The sequence below is a fragment of the Anomalospiza imberbis genome, chromosome 1 (assembly GCF_031753505.1).
Source record: "Anomalospiza imberbis isolate Cuckoo-Finch-1a 21T00152 chromosome 1, ASM3175350v1, whole genome shotgun sequence".
In the NCBI taxonomy this organism is placed as follows: domain Eukaryota; kingdom Metazoa; phylum Chordata; class Aves; order Passeriformes; family Viduidae; genus Anomalospiza; species Anomalospiza imberbis.
Window position 1 is genome coordinate 98,773,540 of NC_089681.1, and position 20,889 is coordinate 98,794,428.

Below are 20,889 nucleotides of genomic sequence, written 5' to 3' on the forward strand. Positions count from 1 at the left end.
TACATCTGTTAGTTGCATCAATCTTTGCTATTGTTAATGCTAATTGAATCTTAATCAGGAGCTGATCTCCATGCTATGGGAAGCATCCATTCTGGTCTTTTATAAGCTCTAAATAGCTCATTAAAAATGATTTGTGGATCAGTTCTTTTTTTATTGTTTCATTTCACTGAACGTAGCAGATCTCTGTGATGCAAATGCATTGTGTTTTTGAAGATGTCTCAGTTTCTCTGTGTAGTCTAAAGTTTTTTTGATAAAGCAAAAGATGTTATCAGACATCATTTTCAGGCAGAAAATTTATACAACTTGTACCTTAAAGTCTGTTTAGTCTTTTAATCTATCTTAACCTCTGAGAATTCATATTCTAGATATGTTATTCACATACATTACCTCTTATTTTCTTATTGCATGGTTTGGGGTTTTTTATTATTTCTGGTTCAATTAACACCTTCTAGCACATCTTTTGTGTGACTGTGATTTGCTGTGTGCTATTGGTCAGGTGGCTAAATTTAATCATCAAATCCCCCATATTGCTGGCACAGATTTCTATACCTGCCTAAGTGGCTGGTTGGAAGGTACAAGAATAGGACACTATAGGAGACCTATTTTAAAATTCTAGCTATTTGTCATTAAAGATCTGATTTTATCTTAACAAGATTATAGTTGTGGCCAGAATTATGCCATTTATGGATACTTCAGTGCCAGGAGTTTTCTTTTGTGAAGGGTGAATTCATGATAATTTCCTGGAGTTTTTCATTAAGAGAAATCAATGTCACTGAGTAGAAAACACTTTTTACTGGAGCACAGCGTTCATAACATGACCACAGACATTTTTCAAAAATTCTCCTTAATAGTATTAAGCCTTGGCCTACAGGATAATAGTTTTACTATTTTTAGTTCACTTTTACAGGCCAGACCTGCTGTTTTGATGCAGGGACACCACAGATGAAGAAGTGGAATCTTGCTCCTTTTTGGGCAGTGGCTTTGCTGTGTACTTGCAGGTGGGAATGTCTGCCCTGCCTAAAGGTGCATGCCATTCTTGAACTGATTTTTAGCTTCTGCAGATCTCTCAACTTCAGGCTAGATGGGCAGCCCTTACAAGCCTGAATGTAAGGTGATGTTTGTTGATAGCACCTGGGAATGCTGTGGTTTCCTGCTGGACCCCTACATGATGGGCTGCCTTGAATTATGGCAGCTCTCTTGCCTCTGCACAAGGCTGTGGTTTCTTCTGCCCAGTTAATTCTTGCAGGAGTTTGAAACACAATTCCTTGTGTAAAAATTGATAGAACACCACCCTTCATATAGTATAGTGCCACATCCTGAAACAGTTGGGTCGATGCTTAGGAATTGCATAATTAGCTGGAAGAGTGGGGGTTGCCTGGTAGAGATAGAGGTCTTGGGTTTTGATGTGGGGTTTTTGGGTTTTTGGATAATGCAAAAATGACTCAAGGAGCAAGAGCTGAGAGTTACTTGATGCACATGTACATGGAAGCAGCTTCTATAAGGGCAATAGGGAATAACTGCAAAAGCAAAATTAGTCAAACTTAAATGTTACCAAGTGTCAAAATCCTTATTAGGGAAAACATAAAACAGTAAAATCAGTCATTAGGTAAATACTAGCATAGGAACCGTGATTTTAAGAGACCTTTTTTAGTGTGCACCAAATGTGAATTGTGGTCTTATGTTCACATTTTTCTCGCGTAAAGATTTTTTAAATATGTCACCAGAAGTATGGAAAAGGTGTAAATGGAAGATTATTGGTCTCTGCATAACAGAAGGCCATGGAATTGTCTAGAATGATTTTTTTCCTACAAAACTGTAAATTAATAATTGTGTTACTACTTCTCTAGCATAGCATAAAATAAGTTACCTATGCCAGTGTAAAATGCCTGAGTCTCAAAGTTAATAAGTCCACATGCTTGTTTTAAGAAAAAGCAAACAAAGAATGAGACAGAAATAAATTAACTTGGCTTCACGTCAAAGCATTGTTAAGATATGTGGCAAGACAGCAGACACAAAATTGGAGGGAGAAGAAAGTAAAGAATATAATTAAAATGTTCTTTTCTCTTTCCAGTTACCTGTCTTCTTTTGTTATTCATATACACTTGTTGAAATTGCATGTAAATGATTGATTGACTCAGCGAACTCATTGTAATAAATTATGTTTGATCTACTATCTTGAAAAAAAATCTTTTGAAATTCTGTCTCTTTTCTTTGTCTGCTGACCTTGTGGCTTTTAATATCTTGTTTCCCATCTGTCTGATTTCATCATAATCTGAGCATAACTTTTCAGACCTTAATGCAGCTCTCTTTTTGTTCTGACTTAAGTAAGTCTGTTACACAAATATGGGATTTGGCCATTAACAGTAACATTAGAAAGGAATGTTGAAATATGTGTTCCCTTTACTGATGAGAAATAAAGAAACGCTTATCTGTAGATATTTGATAATACATATTTACAGTGCATAGATCTGTCTCTACAAGCAAATGAATACAGAGATGTCTGTATCATTGCATTACATCTCCTTTAATGTTGTAAGTTCAAAGGTTACTTTTGAGGATTATTTCTTAATTAAAGGAGAAAAGAAATGGGTCTATAAGGTTTCAGGAAAGGAGTTTTGTGTATAGATTTTAAAAATACTTAGCTGAATATGTCATACAGCTGTATCCAAACTCCAGTTTGAGAGATTGATTATATTATAGATGTTTCTACTGCAAGAAGTGTCTCTATCAGTGAGGTCCTGAGTCTTGAATTACAGGGGAGTTTGAAGAAATAGTCTTACATTGTTACAAACATTGTTTTCTAAAGGATATAATGTCTAAAAAAATGTTCATTTGGGATATCTTTTTATGCTTGTAGTTCAGCAGTTTGCTTAACAGCTGTAAGATATAGGTAGATCAATTCTTCGTGTTCTTTATTAATTACATATATTGTATATGCTGAAAGGTTTTTTTGGACAGTGCCTTTTTAGTAGGACTAAATCTTTGGAAAGACCAAAGATAACAAACTGAGCCAGGAAGAGAGGAAAGGGAAAGGCATGGCAGGGGAAAGTTTCATGGGACAGTAAAAATAGAACCATCTTTAAGTTTGCCGAACTTGTCAGAAAGTTATTATGAATGTGGCAAAAGGCCACAGAGTTCACTCAATGGTGTATTTTCACATAAAACACAAAACCTGATATATTTATTTTGTTCTATATATATTTATTCGTTTGGTGATGATACTACGGCTACTGCTAATTAATTTTGTCTGGCTAATTTGACTGTGAATAAGGTACTCAAAACAGAGAAGGAAGTCAGAGGAAGCCAAAAGCTTTTTTCCTTCATGATTTATTGAAAAAACAAAAATAAGCAAACCAGTTTTATAGGCTACATAGTCATATACATTCAAGCAAGTGGTCAGTACATTGACTGAAATGGAATTATTCTTCATATTAAGTACCAAGTTGAACTGAGACCTGGATATAGTCTGAGCAGCTGTTAGTTCCAACATCGCCATCTTTACTAAGCGCTGAATTCCCTGGCATTTTCGGTCTCTTGCTACTGAAACAAGTGTGAAGCAGATGATTTAGAGGTCTAATGTCAGTATCTAGTGAGCATTATGTTTTAATCCCCTTCTTCTTAGTGTAGTCTGAACAAATGCTTTGGGGAAATCTTGATGTGTGGTTTTTTCCATTACTAAAAATATTACATTCATCTCATCAAGAAAGCTGAAGCAATTTGCAACACTGTGTTAAGAAGGTATATTTTTAGGGATAAAAGTATTTTTGTGAAGAATTTTGTTCATGAAACTCCAATCCCTAATTCTATAGCATAGAATGTAGAAACAAATGGATAGCATGAAATCTTGGCTCAATTACGTTCAATATCAATATTTTGGGATTTCTGTTTCACTAGGTTTTAATTCACTATGTCTTTCCCAGAGTTAAGTTTGATACAGCTTTTCCTGTATGGAAAATTTGGAAAGTTAAATGCATATTCCTGTTCTTTAGAAGTAAAAGCTGGTTGTAATGGATGTATCTCACCTGTCAGTGAATTTTGTGTGTAATGTGTCAGCTATGTAGTGTTGCATAAAAATACAGAAGAATATTTAATGAATAATATTTCATCATCACTTCAAAGCCATTTGCTGTGGTAGAGAAAGTAGCACTATGGAGTATGGCCCCAAAGTGAAAAATGGCAGGAACGATGGGTCAAGGCTATGTGTTACTAGTAAGTGACACACTCTTGTAATTCATTAACTCTCTCTCTAATCATGGTGTTTCATTCTATATTGCTGAGAAAAGTTGCAGACTAGGAAAACAATTCTTTCTAGATACATCCAGTTCCATTTCCTTAACTACTGAGATTTTCCTGGGGACCCAAGAACAGACATGGTTCAACATTTTAGCCAAATGACGTGACACTGCGCTATAAACAGCTGGACCTGAAATCCAGCTACAAAATGTTTCTCAACAGTACTCAGGAATAACGAATTGTATTTCTAGTTAGTATATACAAATATAATTTTGTCAGTAGTTAGACACTTATTTGCTATGTATTTTCTCAGTTTTTCTGCTGTACTAAATTGCTGCATGTATGATTTACAGTTAAATTTTTTCTTTAAATGTGACACATTCACATTTTCTTTTCAGACTATATGGAGAAAGGACAAGAAAATGAAATGGCATTTGATTTCTGGGGATTCTGATATAATCACATATTGGAATATGAATGGTGGACTCTGAATTAATTGCATGTTTTGTTGTAGACTAGACTGATTAGTAGGTATAAACAGTTTGATCATCAAAGCAAATTTCTTTCATCTAATGAGACAAATATGGAGAAAATAATATTTTTGGAAAAAAATTGTTCACATGGTCTGCTGTTGAGGCAAGCACTTGCACTTACTGGTGCAGCTAGTTAACAGAATTAAAAAAATGCATTACGTCCGATGAAAGAGTGATAACCTTCCATGGAAACTGTAATGCTTCATTGTGTTACTTGGCTTCAGATATCATCACACACTGTATTCCCTCCAAGAATAAAGAATAAGAAATCTGCCGTGGATTATAACAGAACCACTGATTTTCATGCATTACTGCATCACAAATTTCAATTTATTTTTCCTAAGATATAATCATACTTACAATATATATCTATATTTATACTCTCACATTCTGATTCCTAAGTTAGTATGCTGTATTTTCTTCAAAGTTAATATTTTCCCAGCTATGTCTGACTAATAACTTGCTAAATCTCCCCTTATCTTCTAAGGACAGATGATTTATCAAGGCCCATGACTTAATTAATATTACAGAACATGTGGGGAGCTGAAGAATTTAGAAATATTTTCCATAGCTTGGACATGTAAAATGAGAAGCATAGGAGAAAATGAAAAGATAATCTTGTAATTGAGGAAAAAGTCTTTGTGATTTAAGCATGGGATTGAGGTTCAGGAAATGGTGAGCTCTATCCCACAAATACATCATGCTTCCCACTAAACTTCAGACAAGACACTGCTGCAGCTGACTATTCTGCAAAATATTTAGGGTAACACTCTCTTATATCTCAGGGTAGTTTAATGCTACATATGTCCAGCATTACTGGTGTTATAGGGAACATATTAATTTTTGAGTTTATGGAGTTGTTCTTAAACAAGCACTTCTGTGATGTAGCTGTAGCCTGAGTTTTTCTCATAGTAAAAAAGTATACAAAATATATATTGTCTAAAGGATACTTTTATGACATAAATATGTTAACTTATGTATCTGAAGCACGTAGAAAGAAATCACAGAGAAATTGTCAATGAAGTTGCAGCTTTCCTGAGTAATATACTTTTTTTCCATTTTCAGGTTGCATGTCTCACCCATGTAGCAGCTAATTACCTTAATTGCAAAATTGAAGCAAAACGCTGGGGTACTGCTCATGGAAGTATTGTTCCATATCAGGTAAGCAGAAAGCATTAGGGTTTTTTCCCTTGGAATTCATTATTTTGCGTATTATGAGATTGAGAATTGACTTTTCCCATGACCTGTAGTCTGTAATGTGTCTGTGTAGAGGTATGACAAGGTTCTGTTGTTTATTGTCATTTCTGCATTTCGCATATTTCTTCATCAGCAGTAGATTAGTAACAGAACACTGAAATAGATCAAAGGCGTTTGCTGAAACTGGATGACTTTAAAGCTAGCGTGATGACTTGATGGGTTTTCACCTAACAGAGAAACCTTTTTTTTAAGGGTTACCTGACTTCCATTCCATACTAGTTATAAACTGATATCTTTAAATTTTTTCCCTCTGAATTTGGTGGTTTTATCTTGTGGGTCTACAAGAGCAGTCTAAATGACCAAGATATTCTGGCAGTGCTACATATTTGTAATTTTCTATTGATTTTGCTACAAATCACCACCTCAGTGAGACAACAGGTTGATAAAAGGAATTAAACAGAACTCAGATTTCCTCAGCAGAATTCATACTCTGCTGCACCTAATGAAGGGTTGACATTCCTTAAAATAACATGACCTTCATCATATAAACAAACACAGGAAAAAAAATAATCTCACTGCAAGTTTTATCTTACTTTTGACCAGTACAGTAAACTCTTCTAGTAAACAAAAATTTTGTTCTTTTCTAGCTGTTCATTTTGTGTTCTTATATGGAGGTTATGTCTTATGGAAACTTGAGCATATATTTAATTAAAAAAAAAATCTATTCTTTGTTTCTTATTTTTTGTCATTTCTTATCAAGTAGTCATGTTTGCATCTAGCTAGGCAGAGCCTGTATTTCTTAATTTATGTCCAGAGTCCTTTAAGTCTTGAGAGCGGCAGTTTCCAGCATTTGTTTGGGAGAGCTGCACCTAAACACTGCTGAGTATCTTTACCTTCTCCTTTCTTTTTGGAGAAATTGAGGGAAATTTAGTGTATAGTCTTCCCAGTGGTGAAGATCATGGTGATAATAATTGAAAGATTTGCTGCTTGTGACCATAAAATCTGAAGCAAATATTTTCCACTATTATGCAAAGCTCTTTCACTAGCTAGTAACAGCCAGACCTCCTCAGGTCTAAAACCAAAATGAGCTGGTTTTGTAAGGACTAAGTCTACTTCATCTAGGAGACTTTTTCCAATACTTGTACTACTGCACAATCAACTGTCTTGTTATGAATTAACTACAACAAATGGCAGATTGTCTCAGACCAATGGGGAGGTGTTGTGACTCTTTCTGCAAGAACTAGTTTAGTCCTGCAGTATTCTTGTCTCCAGTGATATTGGTGTAGCAGTATGGGTGTGTTTTCTAGAACCAGCTCTCATGACCCAGTGTAACCAAGTATTTACACTCTGCTGTGTTTCTATGATGCGACCTTTTGGTGGAAGTCTTTTGAACTTTAGTATGTTGAAAGTATAAAACAGACCTGAAGTATCGGAAGTTTGCATAAGCAAATCCAAAAACCTGGCTAAACAAAGCATTTTATCTTCATCATGTGGCATTTTGCTGAGCAACTGAAATTTGTGTTCTTTTATGTCCTTTTGGCCTTTGTTTTTCCACAGTCATAATGAAAACCATACATTGAGTAGCCTTTGTTTCTGTTTTTATAGACAACTCTTTAGGTCTAGGAGATTGTTTTAGCTGTTTTTTGATTTAATCTTGATTAGTCATTGTGAAAGTAAAACGTTTTTGGAAAAATATCCTAATAAAATGATCGTTCCTGTGTTTCTGTGTGCTGTTTCTGTAGTAGGTATTAGAAATATTATAAACAAATTTAATCTGAATTTTCCTGTTCATAAACCAATAATTAAGGTGGATTTTTTATGGATGGAGTTATATGTGTATGTGCTTACGGCCTAACATAGTATCAGCTACCATTGTTGCAATTCTGATTGTAACCATAAGAATATTTTGGGTTTTAGAGATATGCTTTTCCTTTACTCACCTAAGCTATACTTAGATTGCAAAGTTCTTCATAAACTTGACTTAACCCTCACTGTTGCTATTGTACTGGTTTTACAGTTTCTCGTACAGCTCATTTGTAATAGTAATTTGTAATATAGAACAGATCTCTGAAACCTGACTTTCATTCCTTATTCTACTTACTGAATATGCTTACTAAACTAAAGACTTACACTAATCATTATATTTTTTTTTTATTTCAAGGTATTTTATGCAAGTGAACTACAATTTGTTCAAATAACGAAAAACACATTTCAGAAAATTGAATTTCTATATATTTCAGAGCAATTAGGTGGTAGCAAACTGTTGGTTGTTTTTTCACATGTCCTTTATTTTGTTTTCTTTTGCTGTATTTTGAGTGTTTATACAGGTAATAGATTATGAAGTGATACAGAGCATGCAGTCCTGTAAAAAGTGTCAGATTATGTTAAATCACAGAGGATTGGGCAAACATGAGATCCTCTTATAGAAATTAAAAAGGCAAAATCAAAATAACTTACATCATTTTTCAGTGTGAGAGATGTCTGATCAGAATCACATTAGAGCATTGACCAAAATAATAAAAAACCCTGTTAAAAGCATCCTAAAAATGTACGTAAAAAGTACGTTTTTACTCACAATTGTTACAGTAAGTGTTCAATATTGAATACTATGGTAGCTTTTATTTTATTGAGCTTCACTGGAATAAATTTGTTCAAAATGTCCTTGCAAATGGCTCTATTTTTTTTTATATTTACAAGGTCAAATTTACCTTTGATTGTATCTCTGTTATTTCACTGAATTTTGCTATTGCTTCTTGACTGAAACACTAGCAGCATAATTTGTCCTTGAATGTGTTCTCTAGATTGACCTTTATTACTTTTCTTTGTATTTAAAAATATAAAAATTAAGCATTAATAGGAAGATGGGTTTTCTCCTCCCTGAAACTATTAGCGTATTTGAAATTCTGTTTCTGGTCTGGTCTGAGATGTTAAGTTTGGTGTGCAAGGGCTTTCATATTCTTAAGGTTTTTCTCATTTGTTTACAATGTGCTGACATTGTGACATGATCCTCTGAAATGTCTGAGTTTTCAGTTCTCTGTGTTCATTACCAGAAGCCAAAGAAAAGGATGTGATGTATGTAATGTCTCCTATGGTTCCTGTAAAACTAACTGTAAAGGTTTACCACAGATTTTCAATGGAGGTGAAATTTGCAATATGCCACAAAGATGAAGTACTCTAGATTCTTATCAGCCAAAATGAGAAATAGATTTTTGAGTCCTGAAACCTTAATGAGAAATTACCTACTTTGAGGATATCTGCTGTTTAATCAGAGCAATGTAGGTTGATTAGGTCACTCCTGTGACAGTTAATGTAATCAGATCCCACTTAGCTTGGTTTCAAGTGTTAAAACACAAACCTTGAGTTCTGGGCTGTATCTTAAATATAATTAGTACAATTTTTTAAAAAACAGTTTCTATAATGAGACACCTTGCTTAGCAATAGATGCTCCATGATTATCCAGAGGAAATCAAGGCTTAAAAGCAACCGGTTGACGTAATTGTGCTGAAAAGTAAAGTTCTTACTGTCTTTCACTTGGGGTGATAAGGTCTTCCGTCATTCTAGTGGTTTCAGTAATGTAGCTCTCTTGCCTGTACCATGCATGAGATCTGGACATTCACATTTTCATCTTTCAATTGGCCCACTTGGAATTCATTCTCCTGAGAAAATCTATCTAACTGGAATGTTTTCAAGATGTTTCATGTGGCAGCTTTTCAGCCTGCCATCAGACACCCTGGGCAACTGGGCAGAGGCAAACTTTCAACAAAAGGTATAGAGCTGTTTCCTCTCAGGCTATAATGATGGACGTCTATCTAGAAAACTGAGAAACCAAGTTCTTGCAGATATCTAATGAATATGATATTATTTTTGTTCCCGATTTTGGTCCTAAGACTCACAGGGTTTTCTCAAGTATAGTTCACTTTATTTTCAGAACGTGCAAAGGGCGCAGCCATTCTAAATGGAAGTTAAAAAACATGAGACAGTAAAAAAATTATTTTAATCAATTACCTTTTCTGTTGACTGACATATGCATTGTAATAACTCATCAGACCTAACACTAATGGTTTGTTACAGCCTTGCTTGAATACTTTAAGTATCAACTTCTGCTTGTGCTAGGCATAAAATTTCCTTCATATGAGGAAATTATCTCGGTGCCAAAGTCAGTTAAATATGTTATGAAAATCAAAGTCTAAGTTCACAAGGAAGTGAAAGGTATGAGGTATTAGGAAGATGAGCACAGTCTTAGATAAGATATCTAAGCATTATTTTTATCATCTGCATCTCATACTTTTTGGTCATACAGTTTCATACTGTCCAAGAGTCTTACAAAGAAAATCCCACTCATGTCACTTGTGTCTCATCACCAGAACAGAGAAATTCAATTATTGACCTGATTCATCTGGCTTTTCACACAAAGGCACAATGTGCAACAATTTTTCTAACTCAGCTCAAGAGAATCTCTCAGAACTTCAGTCTCCTTTATTTTTTCTTTCAGTGAAGAGGACAGCAGAATAATGTCAATCATTTAGAAATTTCAAACTGCTTATTTGATGCAAGAATGGTGATATGTACTCATTTTCTTGTCTGTCTTTATGTGGTATTGTTGGATACTTCTGCAGTTAATGACTCTTGGAATCAAAAGCCACAAAGAATAGAACTTTGATTATTTGCAAAATTTTGTTTTGTACATGAGACTCTCCTTAAATATATTTAAAATGGAAGAAAATCTTTCTGCTCTTTATTAGCCCAGTCTAGGAGAAGATGGAACTTATGCACAGGAAATATAGTAAAATACAGATTTTTTTTTTGTGGAGGGGGAAGTTTTAAATTCAGGCAATGCAAGATGACCCTTCTTACTCTGTGAACATTATCTGCATAATACTCATCTGGACTATTTAGACTGCCTTGGGGCTCCATTTTCCTATAATTTTCTTCCAAGAAATGAAGCATATATACCACTAAACATGAAAATCAAATGTATTCACAGATCAGTTGACTAGAAAGTTTGTGTTCTCAAGTAGCAAAGTGTGTTCTATCACACTACATGGATAATATTTCCAAAGAAGAGTTGGCCATCCTCATGATAAATGTCTTTACTCATATGAGAAATACTCAATAATTTAGTGGCCTTGATCTACTTACCTATAGGTTTGTTTTTTAACTTTCTTCTTCCTTTATGTCTTTATCTTACAAGGCACAAGAAAGAGTGAAACCAGAAAATCTTATGTCATAATGGATTCTGTAAAACAAGAAAACAAGAATATAATTTGCAGGACTTTCCCCCTTTCTTTCTTTCTTTTTGAACAATTTTCTATTTGTAGATTTCCTTACTAGATTTTTTTTTCAGATGTTTCCTACTGTGGTGTGATGAGATTAACCACTGTGCCCTTTTCACCGACAATTTGGTCTTATTGTGAATATAGAGGACTAGAGTTGGCACTCTGCTTGGTAAAAGGTGCTGGCGTATGGATTTTTTTTCTTTGCCATTTTAGTAATTGAGAAGGCATAGTAATCATCTGTGGCAATCTCTGTAGAAAACTCATAAATGATGAGTAATTAATTCTAGTTATTCAAACCTGACAACATTATACTAATAATCTTGTGGGGATTGTCCTTCAGTGTGTTGTCAAGCCTCTCTCCTGGCAGAGCAGCTGTCTGGAAACCAGTCTGGTAGTTTTGCCTTGGGCAGTTTTAGATATACTCCCAGTGTATGATATGAGATGTAGTTTTAAATTCATTCATATATATCCTCTCTTGTCAGAGACAGCACTTTAGAGAGGCTGACCTGGAATGCACACAGACAGCTTCTACCTGTACACAGGGAATTTTCAGATTGAAATAAAATGCATTATTAATTGAAAACCCGACACTTTTTTTTTTTCTGGAAGGAAATCCTCCAGCACCTTTTAATTTTAAGCAATGACTGTAAGATATTTTTAATGTCACTTAACTTTGAATTTTCAAAACAGGTATGGATAATCACAATTATTGTTAAGGAAAGATAGTTGGCAAGTGAGACAGTCTAATTTTTGTTCTCCTTCTGGAAAATGTCACAGACTATTCTTATATATGTATTTGAATATGTGTTTGTACTGACATATTTATTTACACTAATTTAAACTGAATGTACATTAAGATTATTCTTCTGTCACTTGTCCGTGGATACATGAGAAAAACTCTAACTAGGATAGGAATACAGGTGTACTCATGTTCAATGTCATTTGATGGACATTTGTCTTTTATGTGTACTGTTAATTGTTTCCTCCACATTTGCCCATTACTGAGGCGAGGAATCTAGTTGGTATTATTTACAGCAAACATGTTACAAGGCTACTGAATATTATAGATTTGTATATTCGTGTCAAATTTAGTTCTTAGAAGAACAGTTTAACAGACCCCTGATCAGTAGAGGGCTCTTCACATTGTAGTTGGTTGGAAAGTGATGAAAGCAGGATCTGTGGGATTGTAGAGGAAATATTGACTGCAGCTGGATCACTACTTCTTCTAATCTATTTATTGGATCAAAGGCAGAAGAATGAACTTTGCTTTTCATTTTTTAACATATGTTTCATAGTCATTGTATTACTATACAATGCAGCCACTTATGAGCTGAAACATATTTAAACAGTCTGAAAGATAACTCAGAAATCTGTGTATCAGTATTGCTCAATGACTTCTGACACAATCGTCCTGCATAAAAAAAAAAAAAAAAAAAAAAAATATATATATATATATATATATATATATACACATATACATAAATAGGTGCTTGTTTTAACCGTGTGAAGCTTGTGTCAGTTTTGGTTGGGAAAAGTTGATTGTTATGGAAAGGTATGTCCACTAGATGTCATTCATGTAATCTAGTTTTTGTTGCAGTATTTATTTCTGAAGAGCCGTGAAGGATGGTGGATAAAAATTACCAGCATTATTAGCTGTTTTTCTATATACAGTGCTTTTGACTTTATATATGTGTGGCATGTTACAAAATAATATTACAGTTCTCTCTGTGATGGGTTTGATGCGCCACTTAGTCTAGTGTGCGTCTTTATGTATTTTTGCTTACAATTGTTGCATGGGTAGGTGTGTTATATAAGAGCACCCAGGTGAGCTGCATGTAGTTGGTAACTCTTTGCAAGGAGAGACATGAATATAGATGTCAGGGCATTATGTCCCAAAGGAAAACAAAAAGATCATGTGATTAATATAATTCCACCCCAAATGTGAGCTTTTCTAAGCTCTATATAACTAAAAGAGCAGTTCTTTAGAAAAATGATTATCTAGTTAGGAAAGGGAACTCAAATTTCAGAAACTTACATAAGTGGATTTATATACTTACATATCTTTGCCACATAACGATGCTTAAATACCTGAGTGGCTTAAATTAGAATCACTTTAAATCTGCCTTAAATAAAATACCCTGTATAAAGACAGGTCAGATGTGTGTCTGAGTATTCAGCTGGGTGGGCTGATAGGATCTGTACTGACTGATATTAGCAAAGAGTTCTTTCACCCCTTGCCTCCCTCTACCCATCTTCATAGTACAGCACATGCTAGTAACTGCTAGACAGCTTCTGGGAAGCCATTTCCATATTCTCATTGAAGAGCAACTGCTGCAACATTGGCCTGTGCTCTTTCCCATTTTCTGCTTGGAGGAGCTACAGTGAAACTAGAAGCTGGAGATCACAGCTTCCTCCAACCTGCCTTTCCCCTTCCATATGGAATAAAGAATTTCTCTGCCCTGTATAGTCAGCCAGAGGGCAAGATGCGGAAGTGATAATCCTCTTGGAATGAGCACTTGCATGAAAAATGATAAATGCTACTTTGCATGGGGATTAACACTTGCTTATGAACTTGCTTTTAATAGAGTGATGCTTCTCTTTCAGCGATGTGAAGGTTCATTGTACTCATAGACCTGATAAAGAACCTTTACCACTGTTCAGCCAAAAGGGAGCCATCTGCCACCAGAAACATAAAGCTGTTCAAAGCTGTTTCACTCTTTTGCATATTGTCCTCAAGAATGTAAACCACTTACTTTCACATAGCATTTACTTCCCTAAAGAAAGGCTTGTTCCCCACATCTCATCACAACATTCTTCTTTCTCCGAGCATGAGAATTGCATTTCTGCTCACATTTAATGCATATGTTCGAAGTCTGTGCTTTATCTCCATGAAACTCTGAAACAGGTCTCTCCAGAGGTTGTTTGATATATATATATAGTTGCTATATAAACTACATATATTTTTATTTCTTTGATGGGAGACTTTGCATTATGCAGCGAGGATGTTCACAGAGTGGGTCAATCTGTCAGTGGAGTTTGTGAAGCTTGTTTAGTATCTCTAGATATATTTGATATGAAGCACTGCTTCATAAAGTTTTGGTGCACAACCTGATTGCTACTTTGCAAGATGGCCCCTTCTTTTCACAGATTGCTACTTTGCAAGATGGCCCCTTCTTTTCACAGTGAGATGACATTTCATCAAACCTGGTCATTAAGTTAATTTCCAAGCACTGATGCCTGCAAATAAATTTCGTATGGGCTATACTGTTTTCTTGAAAATTATTGCCTTTCTGCTACAATAAGGTTAGTTCCACTGGAATCACAACTGTGGTACTCCAGTACACTGTCACTCCTGAGAATTTAATGGGAAGGGTAGTGAGAGGATTTCTGTTCTATTTTCAAAAATGACTTATGAACTTAAGAAGTACAGTCCAGTTGTCTTTCCAAAGTATTGAAGATTTAAACGCTAAATCTGGTTATGAACATAAGCTTTAACTACGCAGTGTTTTTAAATGTTTCTCATGCCCTTTGTTACATTCAACATAGATATAATGTTGCATGATGCTAACACAGGTATTTTTAATTATTAATTATTTAATGCTTTCACTAATAAAAATTAATGGCAAAAAAACTTAAAAATTGTAATCTAAGGCTTTTTCTATTATTAAACCACTATTATTACCAAAATTGTTTTGATTTCCTTACTTTTTAATCAGTAGTAATTCTGTTGTGTTATGAGGGATTAGAGTAAAGGTGAGAGAAAATTTTTTTTAAAGTAGTCCTCTGTTTTGATAAAATCATACTTCCTGACCATTCACTGAAACATGCAGTACTCAGTGTCTGGAATTTACTCTCCTAATACAAATTAAGCTGGAGAAATTGATCTTACATCTGTATTCCCAAGGGAACCTCAACTAGTTTTATCCAGTCTACACCTTCACTTTCATTCACTTATATCTAGGATAGTTTTGACAGATGTTTTTTCCAATTTCTATTCACCAGAAGTTTTGCAATACATGCTACAGTCTTGTTTATGTAGTTTTTCATGCCCACTGAGAGGAGTAAAAGAAATAACTCTTTTCAATAAGGAAGATAGAACCTGAATTTAGGGATAGGCTTTTGGTTATATATTAAGTGATGTGTTATGGCAGTTGATCGTCATGTTGCATCTAGCAAGTCTTTACATACATAAATATATGTAGATCTACAGTGTTCTTATTCCTGGATTATGTGAAGTCAGTCCATTCATGTTTCCCCCAAGGCTATATTTTTTAAACCTCTTGTATCTTTTTGATTTTATCTCTGATATAATTTCCACTTTGATCACCTCTTCTAGTGGTGTGTCCAGATCCAACAAGTACCTTAAGTGGATTCTACATGTTTTTGAGTAACACAAAGAACTTTCACATGTGTTTAATGCACCCAAGAATAACTTGCTTTCGGTTTTAACAGCAACACATTCAAATGTCTCCTTCATCTAAGGTGTTCTCTTGCCAGTGCAGGAGAACAGCATATAGTTCTATGCCTAAAATTTGCCTATTGCTTACCAGCTGCAGTTTCTTTTTGATTTACTGTTAAAAGGTTCTTGGGCTTCCTTTGTCTATATTCCATATTTTTTGCTTTGTTTCACTATGGATCATTTTGCACAATAGCTGTTAGTTATTAGGTACACTGATGACTCCAAATCCAGTTAACCCTGCAGAAGTGAGGTTACTCTGCTGGAGTGATCTCTAAGGCTGAGGTAACAGAAGCCAAACAAATTGTTTGACTGTGATCTTTGTTTATGTCAGCTACAGCAAGTTGAGGGTACTCAAATTTTGAATGAGGATGTCCCTGTGTGGTGAACGTTTTAATTTTTGGCATGTTAGCTTTACATCATTAGTCATCTATCTATTCCTGGGTGTTTCTAGGTAGATGAAGCTAGAAATTTCAAAAAGTTGTAACAATATGGAAGACCAAATTTGTGTTTCATATGTTATATTTTATATGTTATATTTTATATGTTATATTTCATATGTTATATTTTATATTCTTTTATATATTTTTTGTTTTAGAAAGCTACCAGGGTAAAGAGCAGAAGTTAATTTTTTAGGGGAAAGGCCGTTCTTTTCTAGAAAAAATAAAAAGTAGACAAAAGGTTATCCTTTAATTTGCTGTCAGTGAATATTAGTTGTTCTTAATGTGGAATGGCCATAGTAATGAACAAATAGGAAGTTGATGTGACTTGCTTCAAGTAGAGAAACATTAGCTGAATCTATGTAACAGTTAAATCCTAACAAAGACAAGGAATATAGAATACTACAAACACCGACGTATGATCATGTCTCTTCTCATCAGAGACATGTTTTAATCTTGTCAAATTTATTTTTGGCATATGTGGTTATGGTAGTGTCTAGAGAGTTTTGACCATGAATAATAGTTGTAACAATGCAACAAAGGCTTTTGTAGTATACACAAATTATTAACTTAGCTCACTGGGGCAGAGACTGCATTTTAATTTGGCTTGAGGCTTAGAACAATGGACCCTGAGTCTTATTTTAGTGCTTCCACAAAACCAAGAATATTTTTTTCTCTTTTGTGTACAAGCGTAAAGTATTTTATTTAAGGATGTAGTATAGGACTGAATGTCTTGAAGTAATTTTATGATTTCACTTTTTTTTCCTAATGTTACCCATTTTTACATGCTCAGTTGACATTCACCATTTTGTCAAAACTGGAAGATAAATAGGAAGTATAAATGGCCATTACATGACTGCTGAAATTAGGAAATAATCTGAGATTTGTTTAATACGTACAGTGTTTACTGATGTATTCAACCCATGAATAATGAGGAATGCCATGGGCAGCAATAGTATGTATATTTGTATTAAGAGTCTGATCAGGTACCTCGTTTAAGAGAATGATATTAGTGAAACCTCTTAGCACTCCTGCATAATTATGCTGTCTTTTCACTGTTACCTTTTGAAGCCCCTTGGATATTATTAAGTAATTTATTTCCTGCCATTTAACAGTTTTGAGTAATAATGATGATGAGAAAACAGTTAAATAGTTTCTTTTTTCAAGTACCAGGTGCTGAAAGCAACTGAGAGTGTCAGTGGTTTTTATAGTGGTTTCCTGTACATCTTGTGCAAGCTTCCTCGAACTTGAGTAGTATAAGCCTTTGTCAGATTAGAAAAGATAAAATAAATGATTTGTAGTCAAGACATTGGACTGCAACTAAGAAATTTAGTTCTGTTTGCTTGCAAAATAGCTGTGTTATTTATGTTTTGAGTGTTGCAACTTTGTTTAATGTGCCACTGATTTTTGGGAGAGTGCTCCTAATCCATTTTTAATACAAGGTAGAGCAGTTTCTTGAAATCACCCATTCCAGATTACAGCAAGTAACAGAGTGGTAGTTATTTCCAAAATTTGTGCTGCTTTGTTTTTTATCACATTTCTGTCTATGTTTTGAGATTTGATTGCTGGTTTTGGGATTTGAGATGGGCGCTTTTGCATGCCCTTGCTTCATCTTTTAAAGAGCTGATTTGTGCCTTCTACTTTTCTCCTGTTTTGTCTCTATTTGAATAGTAGGCTGTTTGTAAGATGTTGAAAAGAAATAATTTGTGTCTTGCAGGCTGTGACTGCATGGCATTGAACAGTGCAATGTACAGGAGCTAGTTTCAATGCTGCAAGCAGGGAACAATCATAAACAGTCTTGGGTGGGGCTATCCCTTCTCTATGTAAGATTATCTTTAACAATATTGCTTTACAAAGATATTTGCCTGACTTATTCTGGGACTCCACAACCCCTCAGGCAGTTAATTCTAGTGCTTCACTATTTATTATCTCAGTGGCACACAAGGCAATATGCTAGGAGTATTCAGATCAGACATTAAGAAAAGATTTCTAGTAGAGAAGACATATTCTTTCCTCTTTTCAGTATCTTCTATGATCTTATAGGCTGGTATGTCTCAGACTTCTCTAGGTTAAACCTTCCCAGTTTGCTCAGTCTTTCCTCTTGGATTACATGTTCTAGAATTTACTGTTAATCTCTATACTTTCCTTTTGGAACACAACAGTTTTGTGGCATCCAGAAACAAATGCAGCACATTACTTCAGTTCCAGTTTCATCATCTTGAAGTACAATAGAAAGAATATTTTGTGAATCTTGTGGGTTCTGATGATGATCTAAAATGCCACTTTAATATTACCTTGCTGTTTCAAAGGAGCCTTTGTTTAACTCATATTCAGTTTGTGAAACACATAGATTCTGGATCCTTTTCTCTTGCATACAAATTATTCCTGTCAGTGAATTACTCATGCCTAATTGTACAACCTCCCAGCTGATTTTTATTCTTGAATTTTACCTTCTGCTTTCATATTTCATCTCCCAGTTAGCTGCAAACATTTTCAGTTCTATCTATCAGTAATTTCCTTCTAGATTTGTGGATCTTCAAGTTTGATGTACGTCCTTTCCTCTCTCCATAGCTGTGTTTTTAATGAGAATATTGAAATGATCCATGAATTGATCCATATATGATCCATGAGTTGATAGTATTTTTTCACATTGACTAAGAGTTCATAACCCCTTTGGGTGATATCCAACCAGTTGATAATTTGTTTTCTCGTGTGGTCTTAGTTAAATTGTACTGCCCTTCCCTGTAGTCTGGTGTGCAGAGACAGACACCTTAGTCAATGTATTTGAGCTTTGGAAGACAATATTGGCTGTTAACCTTCCTCTGGTTGTTTGGTGGTGAATGTACGTGTGTCCTTCTGAGAGGGAAGTGCTGACATATAATTTGCTTGATTTTATTTTTTTTTTAATTCAACCACTCTGTTTGCACATTTCTAATCTCTAGTATCTCTCTTCTGTCCCCAGTGTGATAGTGTGTAGCTTCCTCAGACTCTACTGCAAGGATTCTAGGAAAAAAATCTTAGCAAGTGTTTTAGCAGAGCACTTGAAAACACTGTATTTTCAGAAGTATGCTCTCAACACAGCATTTTCACAATCTAGTTCAAATTAGATTGAATGTAGCTATGTTTGTGTGCTGCTGTACCCTTGCTAACGAATTCACTGAGTATATGTTTGTGTAGTGCAGAATAGAGTCATAGGTATTCTTTTCATGCAAATACCAAGCAACTAAAACAGTAACACATTGCAGACTGTAAATAGTAGGCAGATGGGTTGCTCCTGGAGATTGTCAATGTTCATAGGAGTCAAGAGGGTCATGAGTTCATTTCAGATTGCATTGATTACTGTGCTAAGCATCTTAGACACCTCAGCTTAGTCACTGAAATTGATTACTGTGCCCAGCATCATAGACATGCAGACTTAGTCACCCAAATCCAATTGAATCCTTTAAAAGTGCAAGTTTAGTACAGCTTCAAGGACACGTAAGACCTGTTGATTAATTTCTGTGTTATGGTTTAAGAATTTCACCTGGAAACAGAATTTAAAACAATGATGAATGTTTTATTCCCCCTATATTATGAGTTCTAAAAATTCCTTTGGAGGAAAAAGAAGGAAGACAGTTGACTCCTCCACATAATTACTGAAAATGACTTGGCAGCATCCCAGACTTTGTCTATCCTCCATTTTAATAAAAGCTTAGTCAGCTATTTGTTTTTTGCATCTTTGATTTCAGTTCCTTGAGGGAAGCAAGACCCTGTTCTTGATTTAGCAAGAGCTAAAGTAAGATTTAGTAAGCACTTTACTGTCTGGGTGTAAGTGGTATTTTTTTTGGTAATGTATATCAGACTTACCAGATTCATCAGTAATGTATCAACTCATCAGGACTTGGAAAGAAAGGCAGCTTCTCCCTGAAGCAAAATACTGAAAGCAAAAAATGCTGAGAGTTTCTGTTTCAGAGCATCTCATGGCTTTTAAACCAGCTTTATGATTTTTGGTAGATCTGAGTGATTCTCAGTATGTGGCTTGGCATAGTGTAATCATTCACTGTACCATCTGCTGTAATTCCATCAAGACATGCCCCCCTGGACATCCCTACCCCAAAATTATTTCTAATAACATTGCTTCCAAGCTCTGCACCCATGTCTTCTAGGGAATAAGCAGACCTTTAACGTCTGAAAGGCTGCTAAGAGACAAACCTAGTAGTCACTAAATTTAATGTGTTCAAATCCATTGTAGTTGTTCTGATGTCGCATTCTAAGAATATCTTAAAACATATAAGTAAAATGGTTGTAATGAGCATTAGAAAAGCTGCAGACTGAATATCACTGGCACCATTGTGGAAGTGGCTGCAGTTGGTGGTTGAGTGATGGCATGATGGCAGTTTCAGGTCTGGTAGGGAAGACGCTGTGTTTCCACATGTGAATTAATATAGTGCTGCTTTTTTACTGTTGAGGGATTAGCATAGCATTTAAAAAATATTTGAAGTATAGCAGAATAGGGGAATAGCTGAACCCATATTGCAGACAGCTGCTTTTTGAGCTGATGAGCTAAGCTATAGCTCATAAACTATCGCTGGGAAGCATCAAATAAGAAATTAAAACACTGCCAATGCATATGATAGGACTTTTAAAATACCAAGTAAGAGCTATGCCTTTCAAGCAAGTAACCAGAAAAAAAGATGAGAGACAAGAATATCTCCCTGCCATTTGGACTAAGCTTTCCTGCTTAACAGTAATTTGTACCAAAACCATTATTTTCA

At 34.9% G+C, this 20,889-nt stretch overlaps 1 protein-coding gene across 12 annotated transcripts in view; it reads left to right on the forward strand.

Moving 5' to 3' along the window:
• Positions 1-20,889, forward strand: part of SUGCT (succinyl-CoA:glutarate-CoA transferase) — a 322,387-nt gene that overhangs the window by 60,952 nt on the left and 240,546 nt on the right. For all 12 annotated transcript variants that reach the window (XM_068201853.1, XM_068201767.1, XM_068201802.1 and 9 more), the window contains one exon: positions 5,832-5,927. In XM_068201853.1, the coding sequence (XP_068057954.1) occupies positions 5,832-5,927 (96 nt within the window). The remainder of the gene's footprint in view (positions 1-5,831; positions 5,928-20,889) is intronic.